The sequence below is a fragment of the Brachyistius frenatus genome, unplaced genomic scaffold (genome assembly GCF_029030835.1).
Source record: "Brachyistius frenatus isolate BFR_SWC_R1_liver_20210118 unplaced genomic scaffold, ASM2903083v1 Contig_23, whole genome shotgun sequence".
NCBI classification, from domain to species: Eukaryota; Metazoa; Chordata; class Actinopteri; family Embiotocidae; genus Brachyistius; species Brachyistius frenatus.
The window spans coordinates 4,910,387-4,933,243 of NW_027210622.1; the positions used below are offsets into that span (position 1 = coordinate 4,910,387).

At 41.0% G+C, this 22,857-nt stretch overlaps 1 protein-coding gene across 1 annotated transcript in view; it reads right to left on the reverse strand.

Annotated features, from left to right (window-relative positions):
• Positions 1–22,857, reverse strand: part of doc2g (double C2-like domains, gamma) — a 37,170-nt gene that overhangs the window by 4,960 nt on the left and 9,353 nt on the right. Inside the window, exons 6-10 of the mRNA XM_069697511.1 lie at positions 13,932–14,058; positions 13,654–13,710; positions 12,002–12,126; positions 3,411–3,492; positions 3,152–3,248 (exon numbers count right to left, since the gene is read on the reverse strand). Of these exons, the coding sequence (XP_069553612.1) occupies positions 3,152–3,248; positions 3,411–3,492; positions 12,002–12,126; positions 13,654–13,710; positions 13,932–14,058 (488 nt within the window). The remainder of the gene's footprint in view (positions 1–3,151; positions 3,249–3,410; positions 3,493–12,001; positions 12,127–13,653; positions 13,711–13,931; positions 14,059–22,857) is intronic.

A 22,857-nucleotide genomic window follows, 5' to 3' on the forward strand; every position in this document is an offset into this window, starting at 1 on the left:
TAAATATGCAGAGAAACAGGATATGAGTCAGGTGAAAGTGAGTGGAGGTGATGGAGGCGTTGGAGGAGAGTCAGACTGTAAGACAGAGAAATGCAGGCGGTTGATACATCGAGGTTATTACAAAGCCATTCCCTTGGCTGTGATTGCTCAGTTAATGGAGCGTGCGGTTTTTAACAGTATTTTGGCAATGCTGAATTCGAACAGAGCCTTGGAAAATGACAGCCGCGAGGCTTGATTGTTGATCTGCAACTTATCTGAGCTCGGCATTGAACCCTGCCTGAGACTGTGCCACTGGGGGGATAGGAGCAGCCTTTCAGTGTTTCATAGCCCGGATCCTCCTTAGCTATCCTCCCAAACACAGATACGCTACTTGTAGAGCAGACCTAAACCTGTTGACAGAGTTTCGATAGGATAATCACGCATGACACTTTATCAACCTCCACCCCTCTGACCCCACAGCACTCCCACCATCTCCGAACGGAGATCGATGGAGCGCTCCTTGAGCCTGCGGGCTGCAACTGACAAATGAATAGTCAGCCATCCTGACACTCGTCGGGCGACGGAAGAAGGATGAAGGGCAGGAGCAACAGGCCATGACACAGATAGAGGTGAGGCTGACACACAAGCTGTTAAGCAGGTGTGAACCAACACGGGCACAGGTTTAACCCTGTTCTCTCTGTGCTTAACCCAACCGGCAGATAAATCCGTGGGTGTGGTCAACCGAGCATCTAAGAGCCATAGATCTGAAGAAGTCAAAATGCATCAAACAACGTCACTGCTGAGCATCTGCATCTCCCTCTTCCTCTTCCCACAACTTTCCCATCCTTTAGGGGGGCTGCAGACAACAATTTTTCGACACGGGCACATCTTGCATACCCACATTAATTATCAGACTTATGAATTCAAAGGTCATGGTCTCATCTGTGTACATAAAAAAACTCTATTAACACTTAACGCTGTGAACACAACCGGTACAGATGAAGCGCCAATTAAATGATCAGCAGACCTGGGAGACAATTAGTTGCAATTGTCTAACAAAGATTTGTGACTTGCCTGTGAGACATGAATAGAAACTTTTGACTCAAGAGATTTGACTTGAAATTGTCTTGCTTCGCTTCAGGCATGACTTGATTCTCTGCTGATACCAAATCTACTTCAACTCTGAGTCCCAGTTTTGATATCAGTTTCCTGCATTAAGGTATAAAGATTTAAATGGAACTAATTGAAATCATTTTATATGTAATGTAATATGAGGCTGACACTAAAAACAGAGCCAGCGGACCTGTGGACTGTGACTAAATAAATACACATAACTTGTATTATGTCATTAATAAAGAAATTGTATTGACTGGCTGATCCCTGATCTGCTTCAGGTGAGTGTTGGTGCTGATACTCATTTACTGAATCAGCTCATCGCTTCTTGAGACTTGATTTGATCTCGTCTCGATTAGGCATGTCACAATTACTACATAAATTACAAATCATTTTTACCAATTATTTTAATAGATCACTTTGCATAAACATCCATCTGTATAGAAACAGCTGGATGAAACTAACAGAAACGTGATATTCCCATCACTCTTTCCACATCATTTTCCATATTTAGAGGATTCACTGGTGCTCTTTTAATGACATCACGTCAGTGCACATCTGTTGACATAAACATCATTGATATAGTTGCAAAACCTAACACCACAGCACCACTGTGGCCACATTTTGGCTTCAATAAAGTTATAGGTTCTAATATTCAATTCCAATAAATGGCTCTTTGTCTTTATCAGGTGTATATGTGTTATTAATCTATGATTAGGCTTACACTTAAATAGTACCATAAAATGAATCATAAAAGACAATTAAATTGTTATTTACAATTACTTGAATGACAATGAATTGCCAGCAAAAACTTCATCATTGTGGCAGCCCCAGTCTCAATTGACTTGAGGCTCTTTGATCTAAAAACTTAAAAACAGCTGTGGTATTAATAATGTCTCTCGGGTTTGATAGTAGCTTTTTGGAGTTGTGTTATGCTTTCTGTAAGGTTTCACAGTTTTCCTGTAAGATGACAGAGGCAATGTGAATGTAAAACATAGCACATCTAACTCAAAGTCAGAGGTTTAGATTTGATTTCTGGTGAAGATGAAGTTTCCTGTGTCTCCTTATGTCCTGGTTGCTTCTTCAAATTATCCACTTGATTTATTGCCTGAGGTTTTTTGTGCACTTGAGCCCTCAGATTTGCTCCTCATAGTTCAGTTTTCTCCTCCATGTATCTATAACATCTCACCTTTTACCATTTGACAACCACTATATATTCTACCAAGCCTATTAGCGTGCTTGTTATTTCTCTCACTCTCTCTATTCACCATTGCACTGGGATTGCGCTCGCTCGGCCTCTTTATCATCTCGTTTTCTTTCATTCTTCTCTTGTCTCTGTCATTTTTCTCCAAGCCCCAATTAACATAACTGGCAGGCAGCTGTAGCTAAACCTGTAATGATAATGGTCAGGGGAAGGGCTGTTATCTGAGGTTGTATGTTAGACTGATGGCCTTTCCTCCCAGCAGGGCTAATAACTCACTGGGCTTATCTAAACAGCGGGTGTCTCTCTCCAACATACCCACCCACCCAGTGCCTCACACACACACACATGTTCACACACACATTAGACAAATTTAAATGCTTTGATCTAGGGGCCTTCAAGCTCACTGGGTGGTAATCCATTCTCACTGTGCCTCCCCACTAGTTCTCTATCACTCCTTAAGCTCCCATGCGCTCCATTGCCATGATATACACACCAGGCCATGCCAAAGCTGTTTAGCAGTCTGATGAAGCTGCAGCCATATGATGCGCCAGGACCATGAAAGATGTAGATCCAGAGAAAAAACGTCTTCCCTTTTTATGTTTCCCCTCCGTTTCCTGCTCCACTCAGACTCTTCTTTGCTCGCTCAGTCATTCCTCTCAAGTCTCATAATTGCTCCTCATCTCCCTGCCTTTTTTTTTTTTTAAACTCCTCTCCACCCACGCTCGGCCTGGTTTTTATGTTTTCTTCAATTGCTCCGCTTTCATTTATTTAAACAGTCTGCCACAGTCCTATTCTTTGCTGCTGCTGCTCTCCTCTCCACTCCTCCCCTCCACACTTCAGTGTTTCTTAGCCTACCTATGAAGTCGTTGCTCATTCCCAAGTCGTAGTCCCATACAGAGATCTCCAAGGTTTTCTTCGCCAGCTGGTCAAAGGGTAGTTCATATGAAAACTCCTGTACAGGTGGTGCACACAAGAGCATATTTATATCAATGACTCATAAATTAAAGATTGAAAGGAATTCCTTATTTAGTACATTCTCTGATGCTGCGAGCGCATGCAGGAGGTGACAAACTTTAAGGCTTTACACTGCTCGGTAGAAGAATGACAGTCGTACCTCATTGAATTCAGGATTGAGAGTCTTTTTCTTCACCGTGGTCTTGTACTTGGACTTTTTTCCCATATCTGGCTGTAAGATTCTGAGACAGAGTGAAAAAAAAGAGAGAAAGAGACAAAGACACCAACTCATTGTGACCTTGTGAACTTTTCTGGGCATTTTCAACCTCCAGATAAGACAGTTTTCCAAGAGTAAGATGAGAAGGTTGATAACTGTCTCATATCTTTGTTAATACAGCCAGTATCAGATCAGTTTAGCTTCCCATAAAGGCTGGGGACAGATGCAACATAGCTAACACTTCAGTTTTTGATTAACACACAAGAAACAACATGTTGGTTGAACTTTAGAGGTGGTGGAAGGTGGATCTTGTTTCCTAGAGACAGACCCAGGTTATTTGTTTCCCCGATTCCAGTCTTGATGCAAAACTAAGCTACTTGATTAATGGCTTCATATTCACCAGACAGACATGAGTCAGCCGTCTCGTCTAAATCTCAGAAAGAATGCAAACAAGGGTATTTCTTAAAATGTCAAACTAAATCTTCAATTCAACTCTGGTTGTTGCCATATACTGTATGTACTTCCTTAGAGAAACAGAGTGAGTTCAGAGCACTACAGGACAAAAGGGTAAAATATAATAAAGATTTATACAATAGTGTTCCCTAAAATCTCCTCAAATGGGGACAAAACTTCATGGAGATCAAAATAATTCATCTCTGACTTTTCTTTATCTTCTGCCCTGTTGTGACCGTAAACCTTGCTGAGCAGCAGAAACTAAGGGAGACAGAAAGTTGGCAAAATGTCTTTGAGATAATTGTGACCCAGAAGTCTTTTGAACAGAAAGAAAGAGAGACAGTAGACCATAGCAAGATCATAATCACGCCGATGTTAGAAGAGTGTATGCTCCAGCGAAGAGGCAACAGAAGGATCGCTGGAGGGCAATAGGAGTCATCATCAGCATAAATTCCAAGTCAAGATGTTCAGGCGGTGAGATATCTCACTCTTCCAGCCTCCCCATGCAAGTGACAAATCCTGGCCTGACAGCTGATGTGTGAGATGGGCTCGGGGCTGTCCCTGCACAGCCGGAATCGAAGTGAGTGAAAAATGGAGGGATGGAGCTGGAGAAGGAACAGGACGAGGAGGAGGGGAATTGATAGAAAGCAAGGTGGTGGCACAAAGACTTGAGCTACTGTATGTTGGCTGTCAGTGCTGGAAATGGCATTTTTCATGATATAAAGCGATCTGCTACGGTTGTATTATCAGAAAAAAAAAATCCACTTCCAAGATCAGTGTCTAATGTTTCCAGTTGAGGGAAAGAATGCTTGCAAGATACATTTCAGGGATCACAAGATGATTATATACTTACTCAACTCAAAATCACGTAAAACCATGGTATTGACTGTTTATTTTGCTTATGATATGTCTTCAGGCATATAAAAAAAACACCACATGGATATGTTAACAAAGCTAAAAACTTGTTTTTACTGCATGGGGTCTTTGATTGATTCTTTGCACAATATTAACACATAAAGTTATTGAGTGGATGAGTCAGTAAAGAATTGTTTATTTACACACTCAGCAGCCATGGAGCAACATTAGCTTTCATTAGGAATTTTCAGCCACCTGTAGAAATATTCAGTCCCTTGGTTTTGCTCTTCACCAACACCTGCGTTAAATATTTACTCACTTAAGTCCAAACATTGTTCAAATGAAGGTTTGTTCAGCCACTCTGAAGGGCACTACAATCCGTGACCAGCGTGATGCCGTTTATGTAGTTCAGACAGTGGCAGAGGTTCAGCACACAACATAATGTGATGTCTACGCCTATTAAGTTGCAACAACTAAAAACTATCCTGTGCCCAGACCCGTACATTCATGCAGGGGATTTGGGTCTTGTAATACTAAGATTGTCAACTAGTTTATCAGCTTCTTTTCACTAAAAAAGCAGCTGCCTGCTGTGACTGAAGATGACAGTGATGAAAGCTGTGAGACTGAATCAGGTCATAAAGTTGTGGGTCTTAAAAACAAAAACAATGATCTGAAAAATGAAAAAATACTGAAGCTTTGAGGTAACTGCAGAGCAAAATCTCAAACCGAGAGCTGCTGAACAAAATGCATGAGAGAAAATAGTTAAGACTGCATCTAAAACTCTAAACTAAGAGAGGCTTTGCCTCTTTAAGAAAGGGAATACATTTCTGTCAACACTGAACCTCTTAAAGAACCGCTCTTTAATAATAGGCTAACTATACACCTGTTATAACACCAATTATAGTGCTGTTTCAGTAAAAGCCATTTATCTACCACACAATGTCTTGTCATCAGTCACAGTCTCAGCTAAATGTTTGTTGCATTTTAAAAGGTCATTTTCACCATGAGCCATGTAATCAGCACATTTCCTCCAGAATACCTGCTGCTTACACAATAGTCTGACTGCCTTCACACAAGAGAGAAAACGGAAACTTGAAGAAAAGAGTGAATCAATTGAGAGAGGCAGCCAAACAAAGCATCTATTTGACCAGGAGCATGTGAGAGGGTAAGGTGAGAGCCCAGGGGACATCTCAGCCTGAGCTGTGCCAAATCACATTTTACATACGGAGAATTCCAATTTCTAGAACAACAAAACATTATTCAACAGCAACATTCATAATTACGACTGCATAAATAAAAATACAGGCCGTACAGCGGCAACTACACTATGCTCAAATTATCATAGAAAATTCAATATGAAGAATAATTCACAATGCAGGAGCTGGTCCAGAGAGATATGGGAGGATTATCCCTTCAGTTTTTTTGTAACTGTTCCCTTAAAAAGTAGGTTGTTCACTGCAGAAGCGTGAACAACAGAAAACTAACTAACCATATATTTAACGGCTGTATACCTCTACCATTCAGTCACCAGCCTGCACTGACTGATAAGGTTAACAGGGGACGACAGCTGCTATTAAATACCATTTATGAGACAAACTGTTTCTTCACGTAGGGAACGACATGAGAACTCATGCTAGGAAAGCCATAAAAGGAGTGGAAAAAAGGAATAGGAACACCAATTTGTGCAGATTATATAATGAAATCTAATGCAGCAACACCACTTCAGCCTCAAAATTGCAGCTAAAGCAGGTTATACACACACACTAATCCATGAGAGGATACCGTCTCAGTGTCATGTTTTGGTTGGATGGAACAAACACAGGAAGTTTTTGAGTTCAAGGTAAGACAAAAGTAAGCATGGATTTCTTGTAAGTAATTTATGTTCATGATGTAATGTGATGAACTTACATAACGTACATTAGGTAACGTCGATGACGGACGCAGTGTTATCGACTGGCACAAACAGCCGTAATCCTGTACACACTGTTCGTACGTTTTCTAAAGGATTTTTTTTTTTAACATCCATTCTTGAAAATCAAATTGTGACAACAGCAGATCCTGTCTTATTTTTGGTTATTTACATTTTTTTTTTTTTTTATCTCCAATTACACTTGGGAAGAGAAAAACTATATTAGTTATATTATGACGGCATTAAGTACACGACATAGTAAATAGCACTAGTAAAAATGTATCTACCTAGTCGGCAGGTAAATCGTGTGCCTACATTGAAATGAAATCCCGCCAGTGCCACTGACGTCACCAATGTAAAATTACTTATTTGAACTCAAACTGGAATCTTTTCCGAACTCTAACCAAGTAGTACTACCCAAGTTTTGCCAAGTCAGGGAAATCAATTCTGAATGTTCTAACATTACAGTCCTTTCATTAAGAGATTGTCTCTTTGTGTGCTGTTCCTTTACTGCAGTTTCCTTGGTGAAGTTAAAACTAAAAGGACAGTTACGCTACTGAAGCCTCATATCAACTTTGGCTAAAATCCACAGAATGTGCACAGAATGAGGAAAGTGAGTGTCTCACCACGTCACAGAAATATGGGAATATGAGGAATTATTACGGCAAACAAAAACTGATCAATGTAAACATATCAGAAATGTGTTTTGGTCTTTCCACAATAGAGGCTTTTTACATATTCTGTACATGTGCATGTGAAATTAAATGAAATGTGAAGTTAAGACAGGGTTGAGCACAACCTGAAACAACAACCGCAAAAACACTGTCTTACACTGTGCATCATATATGGTGAATAGCACCTGATGTTTTTTTTTTCACCTTTCATTTTTAATTGCCCAAAATATAACTTCATGTCACAGTCACACTTGACAACTCTAACTGTTGGGAGTCATGAGACTTTGGTGCCTAACACTATCCTACCAGCAGGTTTAGCTTTGGGAGAGTCAAACAGAAGGATGAGAGCAGGCTGTGAATGAGATAAAGAAACAACAAAGCCACTACAAAGTGACATGGAGAGACGAGCGGGAAGGAGCTGGTGTTAAAAACAGGAAACAAACAGAAATATTTATGACACACAGAGGCAACAACGACAAAAAAATGTGATGGAGAAAATGAGTGACAGTTCGTAGAGAGGAGCTAAATATAAGCCTGCAGCTGAGAGGACTCGTGATTTTTAATTCACATGTGTTTGCGAGAAGAGAGAGATAGCGAAATTGCAAAGCATGGCACTGTGCTTGGTCAGCAGGAAATATCTGACATGTTTTGCACTTTTCCTTCCTTCACATGTCTTTTTTCTGACAGAATAGTATATTCTTTAGATATTTGAGGTCATATGAGAAGAGCATGGGAGAAGACTGAGGGCTCCTCTGAAAGATGTAAACGTATTTCTTCCTTAAAATGTTCATTTGTGTCTTTTAAATGGAAGACAAATTAGTTGTGAGATCATTCTGACCTTGTGTCACTTAAATGGCTTCAAAAAGATGAAAGAAAGTCAGAAAAAAGACAGATTGAAAAAAAACACCTTCTGGACAAATACGCACACGCACGCACGCACGCACGCACACACACACACACACACACACACACACACACACGCAGGCATCTACATCAGCTAAGTTACACATTTCTCAGGTGGATTCCTGCTGTTACAGCTGCAGGTCATCAACGCTCTGGCAGTGAGGTAAATCAGAAAGCCACCTCAGCAAATGAATTCCTGTTTTAACTTAATCGTTTGATATAGTCTTGGGCTGTGATTCACTCATACCAGCAACACAGTCAACCCTTTTTTTTTTAAGTCAACTTCACTATTAATTACTGTATGTTGGGTCTTTTGTGGGAGTTACAAAAGAATGCATTAAGCAGCAGATTTTCTGCAGCCCATCTACTGAACTGAGGCAAACAGTACTCCATGTGATGGGTACACAAAGTCCCCGATACGAAAACACTGAGGAGTACAAAAGGAAACTCTGGCAGACAGGCAAATGAAAAATCCAAATAAGTGAAGTGCCACAAACAAGAATCAGATCAGAGGCTTGAACAAATCATGAAAACTACAAGAGGCTGTACAAAAAGAAGCTGCCATTGCAAGTGTGCAGGACACAAGGAGGGATACACAACTTTAGGAGACAAAATGTCACAAAGTAGGTAAGGCAAAAAGGAGGATAGAGAGAAGACCAAGAGCTAGATGTATAATCTGGCTGCACATGTCGTTTATCTTTGTTCTCTAAACATTGCAACAGTATAAACGGTTAAAGTGCAAGGCACCACTTTTAAAGAACCGAAACAAATCGATCCTTTGGAGAGAAAGAAGAAAAAGATCAATGTGTGTTTAGGACAGAAAGTTTCTCTCTTTTTTTTTTTTTTTGATTTAAGCTTGGGCAGTTTTTGTTTCTCTTGTCTGCAGTTGAGAAGACCTAGAAAATGTTCAAAAAAAAGTTTTGCTCAGTATTTCCCGCAAGTACACCTTAGAGAAAACTGTTGGAAAAAAAAAAAAGTTTTTCATTACAGTAAATGTAGCTGCCCTTTTCATTCAGTATAAACTTCTCAGGATAAAAAAAAAAAAAAAAAAAAAAGGCTGTTTGGATCCTTCTTTCCTTCAATGTACATTGGGTCATCCAGACCTTCATGTACGGCTGCACCCCCAGTTCTAAAGAGATACATGTACATTTTAGGGATGTGTATTTCAAGCAAAACTACTATTTGAAATTTGCTCTGAACCTTTTTTTTTTTTTTTTGAATATCCCCCGCTTTTCTTCCCATGTTTTTAATGTGGCTGGCAGGCAGCTTTTAAGCGCATTACCGCCGCCTTCTGACGGGAGTAACGCATTACAACTAGGCGCCGGTAAAAAAAAAAGAAGAGAAATAAGGAAGAATAAAAGTTGGCTGTACTAATCGATCTTGGAGATTAAAACGACTATTTGAATATTCGAAATTCGTGACCCATCCCTAGTATATTTCTCCACAGATCTGACCAGAGACAGCAGGGTGCTGTGGAAAAGTGTGCAGAGGCTCACATAGGAACTGATGTGCACAACTCAGGAATCTCAAAGTTACGTGCAGCCCTGCATGTCAAAACAAGCTGACTGGTTGTTTTTAGCTTCCTGTCAAGACTGTGGTTCAAAAGAGAGAATAATTATATATAAAGATAAACGTAAGCATGGGTGAAAAAAAAACAGCCAAGCGAGCGTTTTTGACTGACAGCAATTTGCTGACATGTTGCCGGGAAACGCAGCTTTAAACCTACGTGAAGCCCAAAGGCACCATCATCCCTCAGGCCATGAACAACATCAACTTGGTCAAAAATCAACAATCAAAAAAAAATCTAATGATTTATCATGGGAGTCTAAATGACTGTTATTCCAGTCCTCCTATTCCGGATCCCAGTTTAATCACCTGAAGAAAATGAACTCTGTTTCAGAGCCTTTAAAACTTCAGAAGCCTGGTGCTCCGACTGCCTTGAAGCCTCCCACTGCTAGAGGTGGCGTTGGTTACGGGGTTAGTTGTCCTGTGTGGGAGCTCTATCTCCCTGCACTGTCGGCGTTTAAGTGCAGCAAGCAGATCATAGATGGAGCTGTGTGGGTTTTATCTGTCACCATTCGTGCTTCACAGGCAGGCTGGCTCAGGCGCACAGTGTCAGACACTTTGCCTCGGCCCGGTTTTGTGTTTTAGACTTTGAAGGGAACCTGCATTGGCTGACGAAAAAGTATCAATCTCACTGAGCGGTACATGAAAAAGAAGAAGCATCCACCTCCACCTGGCAGCGTGATCAACACCTTGTGCCTGTCTTAGCGACTGTCTTACATCCACTCATAAATACATTCATAGCTGTTGATCTGGTTGTTACTTGTTGCGCAGCATGAGGTCAATCAGGGTTATGTTGACTTTATTCCCGTTCCTAATGAAATAAAGTCCTGGAATGCAGCACATGCATGTGTGTTTCACAGGTTTGTGGGTGTTGTGCCATGCTGGTATCAAAGCAAGGCATCTGGCTATGCCCCCTCGAGCCTCAAGCTGTTTAAAGGGCAATGCATGTGCAAGGTTACGCACTGTGACGCCGGGTTCACTGAGCCGTCTGAGAGTCCTCACCTGGGTCCATACTACAGAATTTAGGTCTATGCACATTGGACAAATGGCTGATTGAATGAATGATTAAGTTAATTTAAGAAGTCAGAAGGCAGACTAAACATGTTTGGATTTTGAGTGTGCTGTTAACAGTTGTATAAGAAGAATTCAGCTCCTTTACTCAAGCAAAAGTACCAGTACATCAATGTTGAGCTACTCCATTACAAGTAAAAGTCCTGCAGCAACATTTGTGTAAAAGAACTGGTTTGGTCCCTTTGACTAATATTTTTTTTATAAATGACATTCGATTATTAACAGTGAAGCATCAGTGTGTAAGCAGCATGTTGTTGTAGATGCTGCAGGTGGAGCAAGTTTGAACTACTTTATATACAGTTTGGTTTACACTACATCTACTACTTGATCAAATGTATTTAGATATTTTGCACCACTGCCTGTTCATCCACACTAAACTTTTGTTCTGCAATGCACAAAAGAAATGAAAAAGCTTCTCAAAGTTGAATACAATTCAAACAAATTGTGAACTCCAGAAACACTGCAAAAAAAAAATTACAATTCTGTATGCACGAAGTGTGTAGCGTGCAGCTGGGATAAGGCCGTTGTTTCTACCCCTTCTCAACTCGCTGACTGTGAACATTGAGTGTGGGTACGACAGCAATGCAGCCTGGACACATCAGTAAAGCTTGTTAAGCCGGATTTACAGTTTTGTCTGTGGCTTTGGGAATGTTGGTTAACATCCATCAAACTAAGAGTCACACTAAGTCCTGATTAAATCCTTCATGTTGGAGCCCATATTGATTTGGGTAGGTTTGACAGTTCTCAAGGTGGGAGTCACATTTTTCTTTGTTTTGGGACCAGATAGCTCAATCTGTAAAGAGTGATTCCCCAATTAAAGTCAACATAGAATCTGGTAAACACCCAGTGGCTTTTCTGCACAGTATACAGTAGGTACAGGTATCGTGTACAAAGTGCAAGACTGTGCTCATGATTAAATAAGACACACTGACATTACAACCCGTTAATTAATTCAACATGCTGATCTTCAGTCCGTATCCTTAATTTTTGCAGCAATAACATCAAAACACTTCCTCCAATGTGACTTGCTAATGCAGAAAAGCTGTATATGAGTATCATTTGTAGGATACCCGGTTTGTTCATGACTGGCTGACGTGACTTACATTTTGACAAATGGGTCAGAGTATCCGTTGGAGTCCATGGCGGCCAGATGGGCACAGCGTATGACCCCAACCAGCAGGCAGCTCTTCTCTGTGTTGTAGCACAGTGACACCAGGATGCGGCCTCGCTGGGGACACAGAAAGCAACTGTTTCAGACATAGCACCTGTTTCCAGCCTGACGTCTCCCACTTCAATGAATAGACAGAGTGGAGAAACCTTCGCAACACACGTTTTTACCCAAAACAAACAAAAATAAAACAATTACCCCCTCAAGCCCTGGGCTATTTTTTGAAATTTTCTTTTGAAAAAACATCTTTAGTTTTAGTCAGTAACAGCTGCTAAATTGTAAGGCCAAAGTGGACACCTTGAGCTTTATGGACAGGACACTTTGCGGAATTTTGAAACACAGTAAGTCACGGTATCCTTATCACCAGGACAGAGGGGGATTTGAAAAAGTCCCAGAGGGGTCATTTTCTTCTTCTGCACAATCAAAACTGTACGAGGTGCTATCAATAAGTTCAGAGACTTTTTCTTTTCCCTGTAAATGAAGGGCAGCACTGTGATGTGCATGGAGCAGGGACATTTGATAACTTTCATGAGTAAGTATTCCAGGTTATATTGCTTGTTCAAAATCACCTGAGTTACACACATTTTTGTGACCACTAGTACTCGTTATGGACTTGAGCATAGATTTAACATCAAATTTTGTGTTAAACTCGGGAAATCACCAACAGACACTTTTGAAATACTATAGAAAGCCTGCAGCAATGAAGCAATGAATCAATGAGCCGGGTGAGGTGTTTTAAGTGGCATTCGCATTTCAAGAAGAGTGCATCAGGTCAGGAGTGCAACCAGGTGGGTTTTCTTTAATATTCACGGCATTGCGCACCCACCGAGAGTTTGTCCCACGGGTCAGACCGTCAACACCAGCTTCTAGTCTGATGCTCTGAGGAAAAACATTCAGGGCAAACGACTTTAACTGTGGTGTGGTAGTACTTTGTTTCTCTAACATGACAACGTGCTGCAAGCGTTAAAAATGTGTGGGTTTGTCACCTGCAAAAACACAGTTGTAGCTTCCTACTCACCGACTTTTGCTTCCCGTGACTTCTTTCTGTTCCCCAAATATTTGACACAAAATTTTTAGTTGTGATTTGTTGCATTGTTTTCACTATTAAGCACCTGTTATATGTCTGGAGGTTTTGAATTAAAGCTTGTGATTAAAGGCCTTATTGGAGCCAGGAAAAGTGACACTGCTCCCTTCTCCAGGTTGAACCATTAACTGAGTCTAATCAGAGACAAAAATCTATTAGCCTCTGTCTCTAAAATCTTGAAGAGAAATGAGATAAATGACCACCGGAGAAGAGAAACACCAGACTGGCATTACTGGTGTGATTTACAAACTGTTGCTTTATGGTGTCTCGTGTGAGCCGTTTCCCTGCACATCAGTCTATGTTCATGCCACATATACTGATTAAAAATGTCTAATTAAACCATTTTTTCTACAGAGATGGTGACAATAGATGACATTAGAATGGCTGGACAGATAAGAGATTGTATTAGTTATAGGAGGGTAATAGGAAATTACATTGAGCCACGTTTTGGTTGAAAATTCTAATAATAAGATTGATGGTGATAAAGGGGATAACAGTGTTACCTCCTCCTCTGCGACGACTGCTCCCTGCTCCACTGCTTGATTGTTGGTTTCTTTATTCTGAAAGGAGACAGAGACAGAGAGAGATCACGGCGATTGCCTACAGAGCCTCCAGGTGAATATCTAATAATATAATGCAGTGTTTGAAATTGATGCCTGTTGGTCTCGGAGCGAACATGCACAATGGAAATAGGACACAACATGATATACATGTCCACAGAAACCCATTTGGTATGTACTGAATGTCCACACAAGGTCTCACACACAGACATAGTATATACCTGTGCAATTCTCTCCAGGCCCATATGGTAGCGCTTGTTCTCGCCCTCTCTCAGTTTCTTCAGAGCCACTCTCACCTCTCCGATGAATTCATTTCGTCCGAGTCTGTCCATGTCACATACACACAGCCTTCATGCATGAACACACACACGCACACGCACGCGCACGCACACACAGATGGAGAAGAGAGGCAGGTGAGTGGGTAAAAAGTTTCAGATGCCACTTGCTTTGCTCCACCTATCGTTGTGAGGCAAGCACACACCGTGCCAAATATAGCCACAGTGCATCTGAACAGTCAATCAGCTCGACCATCTGCAACACGAGATGAGTGCTCCGTGGTTGCTCATGAGCAGTCTCATGAATGAAGCTGTGTGATTGCTGAAGAGAAACAGGGTTTCCAGACAGTTTAAAATCACTTCTGCTTTGGTTTTTGCTCCATCAGACGCTAATTTGTCTTAATTGAAACATATAAGGGAAAGAAATTGTGTAAATTACGTAATCAGATTTACTTTTCTGCATTTCCCCGTAAGGACGCACTGACTTCATTGTGTATGCTGGTGGCTGACGTTTTGAATCCTGCTACGAAGTGATTTGCATAAATAAGTGATTCTTTCAAGTTTGTGCTTTCGAGGTCCCTTTAAAAGGAAAAAAAGAAAGAAGAGGTGACAGAAACTGAAGTTGAAGTTTACTTCCATGTTTGTCATACAATATACCTAGTTAAGACTTTGAGGAAGTTGTCCTATCAAGTTGATCATGATTGAACACTAAGTTATAGCCATGAGAGCAGTTTGTTTTAAAACACATACGAAGTGGCGTATTAATGCGGAAAAGCACAGAAATAGTCAACTGTTTCAATATTACTACCCGTCTTCCCTAACCAAATGCCTCACTAATTCGCAGGATGCTATGCTAACTCTATGCATGTTATGCTCATACACCAAAGTAAGACACTATTGAGCCTTAATAACAAGGTGAGAGTGTACAATATCTCACTGGGGTTATCAAACGGGCACCTCCGTTCACTGATGTTTTGTCGAGTTCATCAGTCCTGGTGCCCCAGAACTACTCCCCTTAATACTCACACCCACCACCCCTGCTAAAACGTGGAAGCGTCATGCACATTTTCAACTTGACAGCACAGAAGATCTAAACAAACAGCACAGTTTCAAGGTGAACACCCAAGATTAATGTCACCAATTTAATATCTGACCATATTGGTGACACCAAGAAAAGGTATGGCGTTGATTTCACAACACTGAAACAGATGTGAGGTCAAAGTGACCTTTGACTGCCAAAATCAAATAAATTCATCGTTGAGTCCAGTTTGTAGAAAATGCTCAGAAAAGTTCCTTCAAGGTGTTCTTGAAATATTGTGGTGGACAGATGACAGATGAATGGACAGACGGATAACTTCAAGCTTCAAGCTACAGCTGTCACTTACTAAACTTCAAAGTCATTTTGGGGAACAAATTTTCAACATGTGACATTTCTACTGGAAATCGTGGTCATGTTTATTGGCAACAATACTTAAACAGCTCAATCTTTTACATACATAAAATGTAATCGAGTAGAATTTCCCTGTACAACCTTCAGTCTGGATTAGTTTACAACGGTCTGGTTTCTATTTTTTAAAATTTTGTTTTGGTTTCATTCTATATTTAAAGAGGAGACAGCTGAATCAATATCTTCTTTTATGTTACTACAATACTGCTTCTGTAAAATTCTTTCTTCCACAAAGCATGTTTATTCAAACTGATGGCGATGTTTGATGGCGGGTGAGTATTCCATCAGCTACAGCCTTCACAGCCCATCACCTGCTGCAATACTCCCTCTGTGCTCAGATATTCCCAGATGGACTGTCGCTGCTTGATTTCTTCCTCGCTCTTCACTCTCTCATTTTCAACCTTTCTCTTGCTCTCTCCCTCTTGACACACACACACCTTCCTCCTCTTCCTGTTCTCTTCCTGTCCCTCTGACATTTGGATGTTTGACATGCTGGTTCCAGCCTTTTACTCATAACTGATGAGTATCTCTAGCAGAAGCTTCAGAATAGCTCTGACTCATGACCACAGCTGTCAGATGATTTATGTCCCTTTGCTCTGTCATACATGTCGGGTGTCTGTGATGAAAGGAAGGTTGCGGTGAAATGTGACACCAATTCTGCCCAAACTTTTGGCTTCTTCTGTGCAAAGCCTCCATTCGTTTCCCCTGCACACTCTCCCACAGTTTTCCGATTTTAGAAGTCCTATAAAAACCAAACAGACGCTCGTGGAATCTGCTCAACCTGAGGTGCCAAATTTCTTGTGGATGCGTTGAAAAAAAACCCCACTTATGTGTGACATCTGGGTTTTTCTTTGATGGAAAAACATAGAGCAAGAACGCCAACAAAAATTACCTTAATGATAACAAGGATGACCTTGCTGTGGTAGGTAACACAGCTGCAGTGCACACTTCAAGTTCATTAAAATGACTCAAATCAATTCAATGTATATTCTTGACATTTGAATAGGTCTGGAATACAAAAAGTAAAAATTGCCAGCATCCAATCTGTTCCTTAATTTTTTTTTTTTTTTTTTTTTTTAATCAATGTTCTTTTTTCTTTTACAAAATAACAAAATAAACAAACAAAAAATACTTTTTATGACAAGTCCACTTAGTGCATCTGAGTTTCATGTTATTACAAAACAACCAAAATCAGACTTCTTCTGAACAACGACTCTGTAACGACTCTTTTCGTTATAAATGCAGTTTTTTCAGACTTTTCCATAGCTGGAAAATATTTGTAGTGTCTTAAAACATGAAAGAGGATAGTGATGGTGAGAGTCAAGAATTTGGAGTCTCTCATGGGGACTCCAGCTAAGTTCCCAACGGGCTTATGCAAATTTATATCATTAACTTAAGACAAGAGATTTCCCATTTTCTTTCAGTTTTTCCTGTCTTTTTACAGAGAAGTTCTGTCATTTAAATGAGTTGGTGTCACATCTAGTAAGCAGAAAAAGCACTATCATACCTTACATTATAAAAGTGTCTGCTGGCGACAATTTGAGATCAGGGTGAAATTCAGCATTGCTGAGATACATCAAAAATATCTTGATCAGCCCCAATACCAGATGACTCAGCACATCCCTAATCAAAACTACAAAATAACACAAATGTTAATATGCATTACATAAAAAAAAAAAGAAGATTTGATAACAGCATTGCACCATGTACCCCTTTTAAAGTCTGCGTTTTGTGCCATCATCCTGGTGAAAATCAAATTAAGGTCCTACTAAACTCAAACCAAGTGGGATGGCATGTTGCTGCAGGATGTTGTGGTAGCCATCTTGGTTAATTGTTACCTTGATTACTGAATAAATCAGCAACAGCATCACTAACACACCATCACTCCTTTATCTGCTTCCCACAAAGACAGTTGGAACTTAAAATCAGAATTTTAAACTAATCACATCAAAGGCCTGATTTCCACTGGTCTAATGTCCATTGCTCGGGTTTCTTGGCCAAAGTAGTTCATCTTCTTATTGGTCTCCCTCAGTAGTGATTTCTTTTCAGCAATTTCACAACGGAAGCATGACTCATGCAGTCTCCTCCAAACAGTTGATGTTCTTCGTGTGGGATCCGTGAATGTCTGCACCAAAAGTTTGTGCCAATACATCTAGTTGATTTTGAGACAAGTTTTCACTTATCCAGTCAACTGAAGTGCTAGAGGCACTCGGGGGGGGAAATCAGAGGATCACTAAACTCATTAAAATTTGTCCTCTGGGTGCTGCAGTGTCTGTAGAAATTCTATGACAATCCATGATAATTCAGTCTGGAACAAAGAGGTGGATTGACATTGCCAACTGACTCAGAGCCACGTCACATGGCTGAAACAATCCCAACAAAAACGATCACCAAATATCACCCCACAAAAATCAAAGATTACTTTTTTTTCCCGTTCCTGAACATGTCGGTGACCTGACTACATCTCACCTGAGGCATCCGGTAGCCAGTCTCAGCCTTGCCCTCCATCCAATATCAAATCAAGTCCTAGATTTGTTCCTATCTCCCCACAGCCGAGGACAGTGCAAGTCTATTATGAAGCCAGACAGAGGCATGGGGAGATAGAGGGAAGAAATTGAGAGGAGATAGAGTACACCTGGCACTGACATCATGTTTGTACTCCTTTAACACACACACACACACACACACACACACACACACACACACACACACACACACACACACACACACACACACACACACACACACACACACACACACACACACACACACACACACACACACAGGATCTCTTTACACCCACCTCGGATCTCTTTACACCCGCCTTCCATCACAACGCCTCCACATGTCCCTGCCGTTTGGAAGACTGATAATTGTTTTAGTCATGAAAGTCACAGAGGACTCTTACAGAGGAGCTTCTCCCCAAGGCATGCATTAACGTGCGGCTCACTTCTACTTTTTTGAGCATTAAAATGCACATTAAAGAGTGGTGTCATTAAAATGAGGGATGGAAATTATCACTAAATTATCACTGTCACTGTTTTCAAAATCATTTGAGAGTCCGACTGCAGCAGCTGAAATTTGGACCTAATCTCACAATCATGTGGGACCCACTGCAGGAAAACAGTCTCAGTCTGTCGCATATTCAGACTTCAAAGGGGACTGATAAATCTACAGTGCAGCTTCTCACATTCAATGTATTTTCTAAGGATGTGGGACAGCTCATAAAATCAGTCCGATTTTTACCGCACATCAAATATATCTCAGATTTCTTGCAAATGCGTTGAGACAATTAGAATTTAAAGATCAGCGGCTGAATAAATATTTTGACCAAATGGAGATTCTTGCAGTTTATTCCAGTTCGCTAGACTTTTTACTGAGGACTAGAGCACCTCCGGCAGCCTGGCTGCACCAATTAAAGGATTAGCCGGTATGAGGCCAACCGTGAAGTCTGGATTGAGGACATTAGTTATTAGTTTACTCAGCTGGTTCATTCTTAATAACGGAATGGACCTCCAGTGGCCCTTAGAGATAAAGTCTGCACACGGAGGTATAGAGTCAGTGAATACAGAAGATAAAAAAAAAATGAAAACTTTGAGGTTCTTTTTCCTCAGAGACATTTCATAACTGTGTACTGAGTTGTCCCTTTTTGTATTTTGTGTCAGCATGAGGGCTATATATATTAATTTGTAGTGAAAACCAGTGAATGAAAAATGAAATACATAAATGCACAAATTTTCCTCCACTTTGCACACTGCAGAACTCTTTTTTTCTAGCATTTGTCCTCTACTACAAAGAGCTGCGCAGCAGAATGGACTTGACACCAAAGACATTAAAGCATTTGGCTGCATTCCAGCTTTTTATCACTGTCTCTGATGAGGGTTGACATCCCAAACAGCAGAAAACTGCCTAAAGCCATAATTCTAAAAGTCTTCATTCAATCAAACTTCATATTTGGTACCATTAAGGTCGGTATTTTTCTGCAACAGTCATTAAATGCAATTATATCCAGTAATTACCTCTTTATGTAGTACTTTTTAGTGTAATTGCTGCACTGGATTCAGACTGACTTTCTCAGCAAGAGGAATTCACACTAAATTATGCATTTACATAATCAATTTCCTTCTGCCACTGCTTCAGATTTTAAAATATTCCACTGACAAAACATGGGGTGACTTTTATTGTGAAGCAGTCACTAGAAATATTATGTATTTGTCACAGGGGTTGTCACTGGTATTTATCCTGTCAGCAAATCATTTTTCACCTTTAAATACATGACTTCAATTCACCTGACATTTATGACAGGCCCATTAAATCCTATATTCAAATCATAATGCTTGTAACTATCTCAGAGGATAATATTAGCAATTACAAAAATGCTAAAAATATATTTTTGGCATTCATACATTTTTAATAATCATATGTAGATGTCAGAGTTAATTAATATTTCATGTTGACACTGTCTTATCTTGCTGGTGACACAGTAGACTAGGGATGCGTATTTCAAGCAAAACTATTATTCGAAAGTCGCTCTGAACTATTCAATTTTCCTTCTCTTCAGCTTTGGGAACTTCTGCTGGCCTGACTTTTCTAGACTATTGCTCACAGCTTCAGTTTTCTTCAATATTTATATTCTGAAAACCCTGTTTGCATACCAGGTTTGCACAGCCACTCTGAAGGGTGGACTAACCAGCAACCAGTGTCAGTGGTGTGGTCACATTAAAGTTAAGTCTTTTTTTTTTTTTTTTTTTTTTTTTTTTTTAATGTAGCTATAACAATGGTAATGGAGTTGCGGCACATATGATTTTCAATGCCAGTTGGTTGGAGGCTTCTTAAAATGTTCCTACGGCCATTTGCAACAACTAAATATGATTCCATATGGATTGTGGCCCAATCCGTAAATTCTCACAGTGAATTTGGGTCTGGTAATACCAGACTAATCATCTGGTTTACCAAATTAGAAATTTGGCCTGGAAAACTACTTATGCCTCATTGGAGCAGTGTCATTGTAGATTAGGTAACTATAAGGGATTCCTTTATCAGTCCCAACTTCTCTTGGGAGTGCTAATTGTACGTATTTTGACCATCACACCTTTCAGCACTAATACCGACCATTATGAGCTCTGAATGACTTTTGTCATTTTGATACTCCGATTCTGCCGTTTAATGTTATGATTTATGAACGAGAGGAAAATGTAATCATCATCATTAGTAACCTGAGGTGCATTTTCATTTGCAGAGTTGTCATGAAAATCCTTCAAATATTACGGAAAATGTTGCTCTTAACTAAACCCTTAAAGCCACTTGACATGAGTCTTCATGTAACTGTGACAATAATCTGTTATGATGGCCAACTTCATCACTGCCTGTATTTATTCAGTGTAACAGTGAGACAACATCTCCATCAGGAGTATAAACTAAAGCTGGTGGAGAGCACAAACAGAGGTAAAAAAAATAAAAATGAAAACAGGTCTGACACTCATCTATTGACAACTAATAGCACTCCAATTAATTAATAATGTCACTTCATAACCTCAACTTAAAAACCCAATTTGCCAATGTTGTGTTTGATGCTTGCTTCCTCTGGCTTCAAGCGCCCAAAAACTTGGACCTGAAATAAACACTGCTTCGATGCAATCCTCGCTCTCACATGAAAACCCACTCTTTAAAACTGGAACATACCGTCCGAGTGCAGCGTGGCCCAATTTCACAATAAACTTTGCACTGTCCAGGCCTTCAGGCAGGTCTACAGAGAGGCTGAGTCTGGGCAGAGTCCTGCTTCTCAGCAGTGAACAGAGTGCAGGGATCAAAGAGTACAGCATCCTCTCCTCTGCGCCCTGCTGTGAGCAGCAGAGCCGGATGCAGGGCACAACACGGTGAGTAAACATCTCTCCGGGGGTCCCTCTCCATTTCTCCCTTCTCTGACTGCTTTCTGAGGAGTAATGAGAACACAGTGTGTTCATTGACTGAGGTATTGCCTGAACACATCCAGAGAGAGTTTGAGCAGATTCTCTCTGTGTCTGTCGCTTGCTTTTTCCATTCTCCTTGCTGTCAGAGAGCGTCTCATTCACTGCCTCATTCGCTGTCTCATATTTCTCACTGTCCTCATTCCTTCGTTTTTTGGCATCCCTTTGAGTAAACTCCTCCCCATCACTCTCCCCTCTCGGCTAAGTGAATTTCCTCATTTATCACTTTCCCATCCTAAGAGCTTCCTTTTCCTAGCCAAACTTTCTGTCTCTCTTTCAACTGACCTTTGGTTTCTCTCCATCCCTCTACTCAGTCATCTTCCTCAGTCTTGGCCTCCCTACTTTCCACTTCCACACCCCTTTATCTGTCACTTGACATCATTCACGCTTTTCCTCCTGCTCTCTTTGTTGATCTTGGCAGCCTCCTCTCTCTCTCTCTTCATCTCGTGTTCAGCACTGGTCACACTCCAGCTCCTCCTCCTCTTCCTCATTTTGGCTGCCCAGAGCCTCCATGCTGGTTTGTGACTGTTGGCTGTGTCCTTGAACAGAGGTCAGGTGGGTTTCCTCTTGTTTGAGGGGTCTCTCCTCAAGCTGATGGTTGTGTGTCATGCGCGTGTGTTTGGGGAGCGGGAGATAAAGTGCCTACAAAAGCTCAAGGACGTGTGTTATTTATGTGTGTGTGTATTTTGTCAAAATACAGAGGAGGGGCCATGCATGTTCTTTCCTGCCAGTGATTGCCCTTGACATACACACAAGAGAATAAGTACACACCTGACGGCCTGCATTTGTGTGTGTAGTGCAGATGAGAGCTTGTGTGTGTGTGTGTGTGTGTGTGTGTGTGTGTGTGTGTGTGTGTGTGTGTGTGTGTGTGTGTGTGTGTGTGTGTGTGTGTGTGTGTGTGTGTGTGTGTGTGTGTGTGTGCGTGCGTGCGTGCGTGCGTGCGTGCGGGTATGAGCTTCCGAGTCCGTGCATATGTCTGTGTCGCATTTCCTCAGGATAAACAATGCCATCCAACCCTATTACGATTGCACTGAGTAAACTGACATTGATTGCACGCAGCGCACACGTTCACAAACAAAACACATGCAGAACTCCGTCTCTGAATCACCTTGCACATGCAGGATGACACGAGTGCGTCAGTTTTTGGGCCAAGATGGCTACGTTTGACCTCAATCACTCCACTTGGAGAACACTGTGAGAAGGAGGGGGGCGGAGACTCAGGGCACAGCCAACACCTGAGCAGTTACTGCAGCAACAGCAAGTGGAACAGTTGGCTGGTGACGCCTGGCTGCAGTAATGAATTATAGTACCTGGAAAGGCCCACTGGGAAGCATGGGCTGGCAGCTCACTAGAGGGTTGGAAGAATAGATCTTCATCCTCCACATAATAAACTGGTTACTGGTTGGCTGTCTGGGGAGAAAAGCTAATGGCTGGCCATTGTAAACTTCAGAGCTGAATA